Consider the following 12242-nt stretch of genomic DNA (forward strand, 5'->3'; position numbering starts at 1 on the left):
ATTAATGTTTGTAACTGTGACTTTGGCCAAACTTGTGAAACCATTAAGTAAGTACTGTTTTTATTCATACTATCTGCCTGTTGTAGAAACAATGGATTTTCAACAACAAACAAATGAAACGATGGATCTATATCACATTAGACAGTAAGAGCAACAAGGTCACAATGGAATGTCATTTAAGATTAACAAAGTTTTTATAGTTATTGCATTTGAATCGAAGATCCAGTTGTATGATTGTAATAATCTACAGTATTTTCCATGGAAACCTCTAAAGGTGACTGAGTGACACTTGCAATCATTAATTAGATAGTTGTGATTTATTTTTTCAATCAGGTTTTTACAAAAATACATTATTTTTTGTTCTTTTTCAGTTTAAAAACTCACACTCACACATTTGGCAATATGAAATTTGGCAGTGAATTTGGCAGTCATTCAAGAACACACGCAGCAATGTTAACATTAGTCATTCATGAGAATCAATCAAATGTACTAATTCAAATTTAATTTCAACCATCTTGAAATGCAAAATTTCTCAGAAATCATTTAAAGTGAAACTATTTCACTCACTAGTGATTTTAACACAATGATTAAAACAACAACAGTATTATTGGTTAAAAGTTGTTGAATTGAATTGATTAGGATCAATAACCTGCACATCAGTGTTGTATCAGGTACTCTCAGTAGATTGTGTTTTTGATGGTGATCTTCTGAGCCCCCACAATCTTGAAATCCTTGATACCTGAATGATCAAACAAGCTTTGTTTTACCAAGAGTGTGAAGCAAAGCTATTCATTAACATCATTGTGTTTCACCATGGAAGAAGTTGAAGCAGAAGATAAAAGTTGTGGAGAGTGGCTGTAATGGTAGGTCAGATGATAAAATGTGTGTGTGTGTGTGTGTGTGTGTGTGTGTGTGTGTGTGTGTGTGTGTGTGTGTGTGTGTGTGTGTGTGTGTGTGTGTGTGTGTGTGTGTGTGTGTGTGTGTGTGTGTGTGTTTCCTTACCCTCAGTGAGTGCAGTACCATCTGAGGAGAGATGCCAGTATCTGCGGTCACTCTGTCTTGCCTGCTCTCCATTCACCTCACTTAAATAAGGTCCCCACAAGCTGGATTCCAATTTAAACCTGCCACACAGAAGCACAGATAACTCACCAAACACAATCATGTAAAAACTGTAAAAAAAAAAAAATGTAAATATGAAAATCAAGAATAAATGCGTTGCACAAACTCACGTGAAGCCAATACTTTTCTCCTGTAGAAGCTCGAGGGCCTGTAGCAGTGAGCTGTCCGTTGGTATCTCCACAGGGAAAGCAGTAACCACCCCACTGACTGATACCACTTCCACCGTCACAGAAACTTTGATATTGCTTTGTATGACTGTCACAGGCTCCAAGGGCTCCAAGACCAGAGTGTCTGGAGGAGGGCAAACAGCATGACAAACATAATGATAGGGAAACAACCTAAAACACAGTGATCACACGAGGTAGAAGATAATCCTGCATGTACCATCTTCATTGAGACACTCCTTGGTCTTCACATGCAGGTAGGTTTTCCTCTGCAGAGCTGGCAACGTCTGAGATATGGCCATGGGGTTGTGGTACGTGTTGTTTCTGGCATCTGTCCGCATGGCCTCCATGGCAGCACCACACTCGGAAACCGGACTGCCCATTGCCAGTAAGGCCTTAAAGCAACACGTGAATATGTTAAGCTCTATTGAATTGTATGAAGTTTCACCTCATGAACGAAACAAGTAAACCAGGAAGGAAGTCCTCACTTGCACAGCTAGTCCTGTGCTGAATTCATTGCCGATGTGGCCATCGGCCCTTCCTGCAGCCAGGAGCTTCAATTTAATACTGCTGAGGGCTGTGTCAAGTTCAGCAGGATTGTGGACATGGCTGCCATCGTCTTTCACACACTGAAGTGCCATCCCAGCCATGGCATAGGAATCTAGGGAGCGATGACGAATGAATAAAGCTGAGTTCAACACATTCTCACATTCTCTGTCGGAGATCTAAGAATGATAAGATTAATAATTTCAACGACTAAGCGAATGTGTTTAAGGAACTGAAATCATCTTTTCAGGAAATGAGCACCAAGAGCCTGATCATCATTGGTGTGTCAAAACATTGCCTGACTTTGTCAAAGAAAATGTACTATATCAATGACAATATTATCGTATTGGTATGTGAGTGAACCTTGTGTTCTTGGCAATCATTTAATATGATGTAACTGATCAGTATTAGAAAGGAAGTACACAGTTTGTTCTTAACCTTGAGTGTTTTACCAGAATCATATTAGCGATATTATGTCTTGGCAGGTCACTGTGACATGGTTACTAAGGTAGCCAGGGCCAACAATAGAACAATAGAAAGGCCCCCACCCTGAAACTAAAATCTAAATTATGTTGGCACTAGGAAGAACACAGTGCTTGTATTACAGGGACATGTGATACATCTCTCGTGTGAATGAATAAAGATTAAGAAGCCTAGTTCAGATAAGCTTTGACTCACCAATATGAATTCCCTCAAGATGTTCTACCGCCTTTATGAGCTTGTGGCTGATGTGGTTGTGGACCCTGATGCCGCTCACGCAAAGAGCCAGCACACCCAGAGAGTACTGGTAATAATTGGTCAGAGGGCGTTGAGTGTCTAAGAATAGGAGGAACAGAATAAATGTTACTGTTGCTAACCAATCTCATTAGAGAAATCAATATAACAACAACTGAAGACCATTTGTTTGTGAACATGTATATGAAACGTGAATGATATACACCTTTAGGTAAATATCCTGCATTTCCACTCTGTTAATCCAGCCGAACATCTATTACAATGTAACAATCTAACTGAACAGATTGTGGAGCACAGGAATAAATGTGAAACTTGAGTAAATGTGAAGCCCAAAGTCTTAAAGGGTCCTGCTGGCTGCTGAGGGTCAGAGAGATTCTTACAGGCTATGTGATCCTTTTCTCGATCCATCTGCTTCTTTAGGTGGACCAGCAACGTCTCAGTCCTCTCTCTAACAGTGAAGGTGACTGTGTGGAGGTTGAAACAGGAGGACTTCAGAGCCAGAGTGTACAGTGCCATGATTCCCACCACAGGCTGGCTGTTAGAGAGAGAGCTGAAGAACACACACAGGAGACTAGGGTTCAGCTGAGTACAACAAGAATTCGATCCATTGGTTTGTAGTTCTAAAACAAACAGGACAAATCTGTAAATAGTGCATTACCTTTGAATGTCATTGTGCAAATGCGTTTTCAGTTTTGTCAGGTGTTCAGACTCCTTGGCCAGGTTGTGATGTTTAGAAAGCCTTAATGCCAAGTGCATGCTGGGATTGGGAAGTCCCCCCTGATTTTCCAGAGAGCGAAGGAGATCCTTATTGAGTGAAAGGATCAGCTCATTGTTGGATGCTTCATTAGCTGGATTAAATCAAAAAAGAATGGAGTCACTCTGACATGTCACACAGATAAAGATGTGTCCTTATCTTGTGCTGTATCAGCAGTCACATGCAACAAGAGGAAACAAAGAGCAAGGGGCTTGGTACATTAAAGTGAAATTCCCCTCATCTTTACCCTTGATTTGCACACAATATCAAGATGCTACTGTAGGTGGTTGCATAATCTGTGAAATTTGCCAAGTAGTGAGTCATTGTATTTCCAAACTGTGTTCTTTACAAAATTCAGACAGACTTCTTCACACAAAACTTCAAGAGATATGCTCAAAAGGACGACAACCCTTCAAAGAATAGAGGAATGTGTTTGGCACACATGAAAAAACTTACCGCATGGTTTGCAAGAGGCAAAACCAATTAGTGCAGTGATAAAAATCAAAGAGTGCATTTTGGATAACCTAGAAAACACAAACAAAGCAGACTATTAGGACAAATTTCACCTTAGATGTTAAACATACAATACACATATACATAATAAAATATATTGCTTACTACTTTATGCAACGCTTACCTGTCAGAAGACATGGTTCAAAAGACGGAAAAACTCTAATCGGCAATGTTTAACTAATTGTCAGAAAAACAGGAATGAACACTAATTTACACTAAAAACGTTCGGGTAAATGTATATTTATATGTTTAAGCTACTTTTGAAACAAGCTTGCAAGTGTTTTAAAGTCTTGTAAAAAAAAAAAAAAAAACAGTTCATTACCTTGTTACAAACTCCTGCGTCAGGAATCAGAGCCAACTGAGAAAATAAAAGGAGAAGCAACATGTGCTATCGTTTCACTGTCACATGACTTAAAAAAAACACGACGGCCCCTTTAAAAAAAACGGAGGTACTTCGGAGGCATTTATGACCTACATTCGACATCTAAATGTTGTTGCTCTTTCTCTGTTTTAAATTAATATAACTGTTAAGTTGTAAATACAAGGTATGTAACCATAGCCTCAACCCTAAGTACAACCCTTACTTTAAAACTACAAAAATCGGGACGGTGTGTACGATGGTGGAAGTTAGCATCTTTGTGCATCTATATACTCTTTGCAAACACGTGGACAAAAACACGAGAATGTATTTTCTTGTACACATAAGATCTTTTCTAATTGCCGTTACGCCCCCTTACCCCCCGGTTTGATAAACTTACACATCTCAAAGCAATGTGTAGTTAACATCACTATAGACCAAATTACGAAAACGTCCCATCCACATTGTAAGATATAGTTGTAAAAAACAACCGTACGCATTTAGACATATTTCCTGGGTGACTACAACTCCCATAAACCCCGTAAACTCACTCGACGCACATTGTAGAATCTTGACGACTCAACTGCGCGACTCACTTTGTAGAATAGCTCCCTCGTTTGCTAGCTTAACCTACATTCAAAGCATTTCGGACCACAGTGTCCATCGATTTTGAACGTTTCACTGCACAGTCGAGGCGTTTTAATATATGCTATTGAAATGTAAGCATGCACATTGTGTTCCATGAGTGCTCACGACGAGTCGGGAAAGAAAGAAGTGAACTGAGGTAAGCTAGCGAAACGTCAACATCAACAAACCATCAGGTGGCATTTCTGGATAATGCTTCAGTATTTGTTATCCCACACGTGATTGCGTCGTCCTAGCTAATGTGTCACCGGTATACTAATGAAAACAGCCCTGTCGTGTGTATATCATGACCTAATATGTTTACGGAAAGTACTTCTGGTTGATAAATCAATTAAGCTATGCGATCAAATCCCTCCGCAGTGTCCATCAAGATCCATCTGGACCAAAATGCACTCGAGTTCCACAAGCAGTGAGCTGGGTTTTCTGCCTGCCATGTTGTCATTCTCAGGCCCCACTAGTCTGCCCGAATTTGACTTCGGACCCCCGCGTACGTCTAGTCACCTGCAGACAGGAACACACTCTAACAAGTTAGTTCACTACCCATTTCATCTGTTTATCTGTGATGATGTCATGGGTGAGTGGATGGTTTGTTTAAATGGGACTACTTGTGTTTTAATGTATGAATGGAACTGTGTGTTGTTTATTTATTACTGTTCTGAGATTCAGGCACAGCACAAATGCATTTTGTTGTATTCTCATGTACAATGACAATAACAGCTATTCTATTCTATTCTAAAGTCCTGACACTCCTTGTCTCTCTCTCTTCCACAGCAGCTGGGAGAAGCGATGCCTCAGGAAGCATCGGAGGAGAGTTTATGATGAGTATGTGACAGAAGAAGATGAAGTGTTTTGTGATAATGGCAGGTATAATGACGTGTCTTACAGTGAAGTGTTTCTCCCTCAGAGGATGTAGTGCCAAAAGGAGGAGGATGATGGTGGATGCAGAAGTGGATGTTTCAGAGAGCTCTGTTTGTCCTCCTCCACCTGTAAAAGATGCCAGCCCTGCACTCCCGCAGCCATGCCCGGTACCCGTGCCCCTGCCCTCCCCTGCCCTCCCCCGACCCGAGACGGACGCCTCCTGCATGGAGGTAGAAGCGGCTCAGAGGAGACTCCAGGAGATTGAAGCCAGGTGTGTGATTGTTTCGCAGTTTCAGCTGGAGACTGCGTACATCATGCAGGGTGTATGGAAATGTGAGCAATCACAAGCAAACTTCCCAGCTAGATGTTGATGTGTTGCAGGATAACGCTCGAGGACGACGACGAGGATGAAGATCTGGACGTAGAGCCGACGCAGAGACGGCCTGTGTTGGTGTTGTCCCAGAGTCTGAAGGAAGGTCTACAGCGAGGCATCAGCGACATCCTTCCCCACACAGTGGCTCAGTCTGTGTATGTGTCCCTCTCCTTGTCTTCTCTCAGTCCTGACAGACACTCCTTCTCGCCTCACCTGCTTCTTGTATCTTCTCCCAGGAGCCATTCATGCATGGAGTTGGTGTTGTGGCGGCCACCAGATGACACCTTTGCTCGGCGATTGAGGGACTCCATACAGATGCAACGGAAACAGCAGACGGCATCTCGACAGCCACCGACCCCGTGTCCGTCTCCCGCCCCTCGCGGTCCTCTCAGTCCCACCGCTCCACCTACAGACACACAGTCTCCTCTGTACAGCTTTCCTGGAGCCCACAGCTCCGGCGAGGAGGACATGGAGATGTAGATACTCTTTCTTTCAGCAGCCATGACAAATGAAGAGCCTCCAGACAGTCAGACTGTACAGGACTCTGCACCACTTTAAGTCGGCCAGCTTAAAGTTGGCTTTGCATCAAGTTCGGGGTGCAACACATCTTTTAGATTTTGGTAATCTAAGGAGATATGATGTAGTCTCTGATAAGTATTGCTTAGGTGCGACAGAGGCGGTAAGATGGAGGCTCTCTACTTATGAAACAGTTTTGGCCATTAAAATCTGTTAAAAGACTGTTGTGAAGATTTCAAGCCTTACAAAGCTTTACCTTCTGTAGAATGACTTGTGTAACCAGTTTTATAACATACAGAAGTAACCTTTGCCCTTTGACAGACTTTGTAGTTAGTATTTTGACAAAGCTTGGCCATGAACACACTGATGCGCTGTAAATATGAACTTATTCTTTGTTTCTTTCGATTTTGGGGCGTAGCTGCTCTGACAATCTCGCCTGCAGTGTGAACACGCGGCCCCTTGCCTGCAATCGACAGTTATGTTGCCATAGCGCTTGGCAAGTTCGCCGTATGTGAGCTGTGATGAACCTGCAATGGAAATGTTTTTATGAATTGATTGTTTTCACTCGCACAAGCATCAGAATCACCACTTTAGAATGTATGTTTCCAAATAAAATCTTACATGGTCAAGACCCAAGTGTGTACTGCTTCAGAATGTGTGTGTATGTGTGTGTGTGCATCACTTTTCAATAGCGACGTTTGGTTGAATTCACGTGTAGCTCAATCATCCGTCGTTGGTTACACAAAGGATTCCTTTACTGACGCCATTCATCTTTACGAGGTCGTTGTTCCGACTCTACTCACAAGATCTTCAATCTCAGGTGAGTGTGTGAACTCACTCTGAGTTCACTGTAACCTTCAGTCGTAAAGTATAACAGCATTTACACGGAGAAGCGTGAATTTAATGACCAAGTTCGGTGTGTCATTTGTCACCGTGACCTGTTTGTTACAAGCACATAGATGAACGTGAATGATTGATCTGTTTGGTCAGTAAAAAGTGCTCAGAATACTCAGAACTATGATTCATTGTGTCACCTGTTAATGTACACTCTCTCTCACACACACACACACACACACTCCCTCTCTCTCTTATTTGCTAAGGTTGGAGGATGGATGAGAGGCTGTGAGTCCTCATCGTGTCTTGAGCTTGAGTGATCTGTAGAGGAAACAACATAAAAAGGGAAAGAATGCCACCATGTTATCAGCTGGATTTGTCTTAAAGCTGCTTAATGTATCATTTTTGGCCGAAAAATCATTGTTTTACATGGAAATACCTGAATTAGCAACATTTATCCAGTATAAAATGAAAGCACTCACGGTTTTAAATGAGCCCGGCACATCTAAAAGGTTCTTCTTCAGAGACGAGGAGCTGCTGGTGTAGCTTTGGTTTTCTACCCGGAGCTGCTTGATTCTGCTCTGTAGGTAATGCAGGAGCTTTAAGGAGGCTGTGTCTGATGGCCTGGACGAGGCAGCAGCAGAGTCCACAGCAGGGGAAGAGGAAAGGCAAACAAAAGGCTGAGGATCCTGTAAGGAGGCACAGGAAGAGAAGGGATTTTTTTACTTTTTAAGCTAAATATTAGAGATGGAAGCTCATTATCCTGTTTTGTTTGTTTGTAAAACTGCTCGCAAATGGATAGATTTTGATGGAAGTAGCATGTGTGAATGGTTGAGGCATGGCCCAGGAAAGAACACATTCAAACTGGCAAATTAACCCAATGATGTCACATAAAACAGTAAGTTAGGAGCAGAAACATGCAACGACAGCTGATGCGTGACTGAGATGATGTTGTGACGTATCTTCAGTAGTTACAGAAACAATATTTTCACTTTGAACCTTTTCATTTATCCTCTTCTCTCCTTCTGGCCTCCTGTGTCTCTCTTCGTGTGCCTTTGGTGTCTTCCTGGAAAGCAAACAGTCCCAGATTTAAAAAGGTTGCTATAGTAGTGAGTAGCACAGAGGAGTGCATTGTTTTAGTGATGGATTCACATGCACAGTTAATGCTGTGTATGTACTCTAAGCTTTTTACAGCCAAGTGAGGTGAGATCATGCTTTCATCAGGAAAAGACAGCTGGTTAGTGTTTCATCTAATCCTCTCAGACAGAAAACAGTTACCTGCCCTTTAACAACTTTGCCCTGCACCTGTAAGAAGGCAAAAATGATAGAAACGTTCGCCATTTTAGCTTTTAGAGAATTGAGAAATGCAAAGCGTGTGTGATTTCCTTCACTTAACACACGCAGAACAGGGAATCACCTCTCAAGCTCGGCTGTTAACTCTTCTTCAAACTTGCAGGCGAGCCGAGCAGCGGTGTGCTCCTTCCACTGACTCATGCTCCTCTGAACCTGCCTGAGCTCCAGGTCTTTGTCCTTCAGCTGCCTGCGTAGAGATGAGGCCACTCCTCCCCCCTCGTCTCCTCCGTCGCAAACACGAGCCCGGTTCAGACTGCTCAGCTCCTCAACGTGATCCTACACAGAGCGACAGGGCAAAGGAGGCCGTGACAGATGTGTGTCTGTGTGAATGTGGGGTAAATAGGGGCGGTGTCTGCCCTAACCTGAATGAGGCGCTCCTTCAGAGAATCCAACGCTTGGTCTCTCTCAGTCCTTAACTTCTGCCTTTGAATGTGCAATTCTTGCTCCTGAAAATAAATATGAACTTTTATTTGTGTCTACATTAAAGGCGTTTCAATACACCAGGCACTACGCTGCTCGCACGCACACACACACACACACACACACACACACACACACACACACACACACACACACACACACACACCTTGTCTTTACAGAGTTGCTCAGTGTTTTCTCTCTGAGCATGGAGCTCCTGGTGCAGGTGAATGATCAGGTGCTTCAGTCGCTCTCTCAGTGCTCTCAGGTTTGTGAGCGACTCTTCCACTGTAGGACTGAACATGAAAAGGATCCAATGAGAACAAATGAAAGCGAGTACAATAAAACACCAAGTTGTCTACCTGGTGCTCCTTGTGAATGACAGAACTCTACCTGTGAGGGAGTCGTGCTGCACCTTCCTCCTCTCCGCTCTGCTCCAGCAGGAGGTGAAGATGTCGGCACTCTGCTTCCAGCTCCTGTGTCCAGTGGCCACGCTGCCGCACTAGCTCAGCTCCGGCTTGCCTCTGCCTGCTCTCCCGCTCCTCCAGCATGGCCCGGAGTGTGTCGGCCTCCTCCTCCGCCAGCTGAACAGCCTGCTCCAGCCTCAGCACGGCCCTCTGACTCTGCTCTCAGCACAGATATACAGTAGCTAATATCCATATGAGCTTTACAGAGAGACTGCTGGAGGCGGTTGTACCTGTGCCGTGTGTCTGTGTGACCTCTGCAGCTCTGCGTCATGTTCGCCTTTTAGAGATTTGCAGATCACAGCCAGCACAGACTCCTGCTCTTTCTGCTGAGCGAAGGAGTCACGTTCCAACTCCTGCACTATCTATCATACACACAGACAGAGGAGGAAATTCTATTGATTGCTTTCATAACTGTATGTATTCACACACGCCATGCAGATGTCTTACTGTTTGCAGTTCCACCACTTTATGTTGGAGGGTCAGCGCGTTGCTCTTCTCTCGCTCCGTCTCGTTCCTGGCGCTTTCCAGGCTCTTCCTGTTCTGCTCCTCCAGTCTAACACAGTGCACCTGCAGAGATTCCACTCTTTCTGCCTCCCACTTACTCCTCATCTGGTCTATTGCACTGTGCACCTGAATGGGAGCACACATGTTCTGCATTCATCATAAAGACTACTCCAGTAGGTAAACACAGCTGGAGTTTATTACAATACCTTCTCCAAGGCCTCCAGGTGCAACTTCTCTTTGCCAATTTTTGCCGCCTCCTTCTGCTGCTCCTGTGATATGCTTTGCTTCTCTTCTTCTTCATGCAGCTGCCAGAACAAGAGATGGTCACTCAACCCGACTAGTGAGATCACTAAAAGCAAGCAGAACACACAGACCTGCAGGGACTCGATGTGCCGCGTGATTGACAGGACCTGTTGTCTCAAAGAAGTTGCTTTCTCCTCCTCCGCCTGATCAGGAACAACAATGACACAACAGATTATTATTTAGATCCTGAAGGCATCATTTATCATCATGTGGTGTTTGTGGACATATTTGTTACCTTTTGAATTTGCTGCTCATGAGCCAAAGTCAGCTCCTTCTTCTGCTCCTTTAATGCTGCCTCCTGAATCAAAACACAGAGGCCTTATTACTCTTATACACCTTAGAAACTCCATTAATTATGCACTTTATGCACATCAGACAGCCTGCATCTGCCTCCACACTCACCACCATCTCATGAGCTTGTTCCTGGGCTTCTCTCAGGGCAGTGAAGTGCTGGGCCGTCATGTTTCTGACCTCCCCCTGCAGCCCTTCTCTTTCTGCTTGTAAGGCACCGTGTTGTTCCTGCAAATCCAGCAGCTGCAGCTCCTTCTGAGCCAAAACCTTTTCCAGGGAGGCGAGCCTAATCTCACACTCACCCACTTCACCACGCCGCTGCCTCACACGCAACTCAAGAGCCTGAGAGGGAGCGACGGAATATGAGAAGGACAGAAGGTGAGGGAGATGAATAAGAGGCTTTCTGTGTTATTGTTATTATGATCAAATTACAGCGTGATGACAGAAGCTGCCACCTCAATCTGATCCTGTTTCTGCTTCTGTTGTTCCTCCAGACAGGCACACGTGCTCCTCAGCAAGCTCTCTCCCTCTGTGACCCGCTGCAGCTCCTCACGAGTCTCCTCCAACCTCTGCGCCCAGAAAACACAGGAACACAGAATCAGAACCAAACCAGTGAATATATAGTTTACTGCATATAGTTCTTGATGTGAAAAAGGTGTGTAAACATCGTACCTCTTGCATGGAATCAAGCTTTTCTCTCGCACGTCGCTGCTCAGCAAACAGTTCTGTCTTGGCACCGTCCAGCTGTCTTTCCATCTCCTCTCTCTCCAGCACCGACATGATGACACTCGCCTGTTTCCAGAGGTAAATAGAATAGAAGCCTACAATGTTTGAATGACGTCGTGTGATGAAGCGTGCGATCTGAGTTTGGGCACGTTACCCTCTCCATGCAGGCTTCATCAATCAGAGCCCTTCTCCTGTGCTGAGCCAAAGTCCCTCCTTCTCCCTCCATGCCTCGTTCCTCCCTTTGCTTTTGCAGTTTGCACAGCTGGAGACTGAAACACATCACATCTGTGTGACTCTCTCACAGGATCTTAATGGTGCAGGTTGGAGTTTGCTTTGCTACCTGACTGTATCCTTCTCTGCCCTGCTCTCCCTCAGGTGGGACTCCAGCGTCCTCCTCTCCTTCTCCATCCGTGTCGTCTCCGCAGTCAGTCCCTCCAACTCCTGCGAGGCATGCTGGGAAATGAATCCAAAGGTGTCAGTAGGGGTGAAACTTTCAGACCAGTATTTTGACTTTTGTACCTTTCTTCTCAGCTGGAGTTCGCAGAGTGAGAGTTGCACTTCCTTAAACTCGGTCCTCTTCAACCTCAGTTTCTCCTCCTCTTCATCGCATTTCTTATTAAAAAAGACACACAAGCTCACGACGACTCATACACACGCCAACCAAATTTACATTTATATTTACTCTGCGCACATGCATAAAAAACGACTTTATATATAATATATTTGTTAAAGTGCCTCTCACTCGTTGGAGGGCAGAGAGCCGCTC

The 12242-nt window shown here is 44.2% G+C and overlaps 3 protein-coding genes across 6 annotated transcripts; 1 reads left to right on the forward strand and 2 right to left on the reverse strand.

Moving 5' to 3' along the window:
- Positions 1–298: 298 nt before the first annotated feature.
- tcn2 (transcobalamin II) lies at positions 299–4221 on the reverse strand. 2 transcript variants are annotated; one of them, XM_076150802.1, is made up of 10 exons: positions 4154–4221; positions 3775–3842; positions 3223–3412; positions 2945–3114; positions 2508–2645; positions 1772–1944; positions 1504–1678; positions 1230–1410; positions 1003–1121; positions 299–739 (listed from the first exon to the last, which is right to left on the reverse strand). In XM_076150802.1, exons 2-10 carry the CDS (start codon positions 3830–3832, stop codon positions 678–680), a joined length of 1266 nt encoding a protein of 421 aa, XP_076006917.1. In that variant the 5' UTR covers positions 3833–3842; positions 4154–4221; the 3' UTR covers positions 299–677. The 2 variants fall into 2 exon arrangements, with proteins under 2 accessions (XP_076006917.1, XP_076006916.1); XM_076150801.1 differs by lacking the exon at positions 4154–4221 and adding an exon at positions 3956–3978.
- Positions 4222–4546: 325 nt separating this feature from the next.
- Positions 4547–6765, forward strand: ccdc117 (coiled-coil domain containing 117). Of its 3 annotated transcripts, XM_076150804.1 has the most exons (6): positions 4548–4973; positions 5195–5361; positions 5606–5656; positions 5739–5963; positions 6074–6220; positions 6302–6765. In XM_076150804.1, the coding sequence occupies exons 2-6, from the start codon at positions 5222–5224 to the stop codon at positions 6543–6545; spliced, it is 807 nt and encodes a 268-aa protein (XP_076006919.1). In that variant the 5' UTR covers positions 4548–4973; positions 5195–5221; the 3' UTR covers positions 6546–6765. The 3 variants fall into 3 exon arrangements, with proteins under 3 accessions (XP_076006920.1, XP_076006921.1, XP_076006919.1); XM_076150805.1 differs by lacking the exon at positions 5195–5361 and having other exon boundaries at positions 4547–4973; XM_076150806.1 differs by lacking the exon at positions 5195–5361 and having other exon boundaries at positions 4547–4973; positions 5609–5656.
- A 716-nt stretch (positions 6766–7481) lies between these two features.
- LOC143001391 (uncharacterized) lies at positions 7482–11523 on the reverse strand. The gene is made up of 15 exons (XM_076150988.1): positions 11423–11523; positions 11206–11319; positions 10862–11092; positions 10695–10757; positions 10531–10602; positions 10363–10461; positions 10100–10282; positions 9883–10014; positions 9579–9808; positions 9355–9481; positions 9131–9214; positions 8833–9044; positions 8415–8481; positions 7898–8104; positions 7482–7736 (listed from the first exon to the last, which is right to left on the reverse strand). Exons 1-15 carry the CDS (start codon positions 11504–11506, stop codon positions 7677–7679), a joined length of 1965 nt encoding a protein of 654 aa, XP_076007103.1. The 5' UTR covers positions 11507–11523; the 3' UTR covers positions 7482–7676.
- Positions 11524–12242: the final 719 nt, after the last annotated feature.

This window comes from Genypterus blacodes, unplaced genomic scaffold (assembly GCF_046128005.1).
Source record: "Genypterus blacodes isolate CSIRO-AG114 ecotype Tasmania unplaced genomic scaffold, CSIRO-AGI_Gbla_v1 ptg000053l_1, whole genome shotgun sequence".
NCBI classification, from domain to species: domain Eukaryota; kingdom Metazoa; phylum Chordata; class Actinopteri; order Ophidiiformes; family Ophidiidae; genus Genypterus; species Genypterus blacodes.

Coding starts and splice junctions, on each gene's coding strand:
- tcn2 (XM_076150801.1), bottom strand. Junction 1,411..1,503: donor GGAGTGTCTCAATGAAGATG/GTACATGCAGGA, acceptor GCCCTCCTCCAG/ACACTCTGGTCTTGGAGCCC. Junction 740..1,002: donor TGGTACTGCACTCACTGAGG/GTAAGGAAACAC, acceptor TTGATCATTCAG/GTATCAAGGATTTCAAGATT.
- ccdc117 (XM_076150804.1), top strand. CDS start 5,222: ATGCACTCGAGTTCCACAAGCAGTGAGCTGGGTTTTCTGCCTGCCATG. Junction 5,964..6,073: donor CTCCAGGAGATTGAAGCCAG/GTGTGTGATTGT, acceptor GATGTGTTGCAG/GATAACGCTCGAGGACGACG. Junction 6,221..6,301: donor CACACAGTGGCTCAGTCTGT/GTATGTGTCCCT, acceptor ATCTTCTCCCAG/GAGCCATTCATGCATGGAGT.
- LOC143001391 (XM_076150988.1), bottom strand. CDS start 11,506: ATGGAAAGACAGCTGGACGGTGCCAAGACAGAACTGTTTGCTGAGCAG. Junction 10,462..10,530: donor GGCACATCGAGTCCCTGCAG/GTCTGTGTGTTC, acceptor TTGTTCTGGCAG/CTGCATGAAGAAGAAGAGAA. Junction 10,283..10,362: donor ACCTGGAGGCCTTGGAGAAG/GTATTGTAATAA, acceptor GCTCCCATTCAG/GTGCACAGTGCAATAGACCA.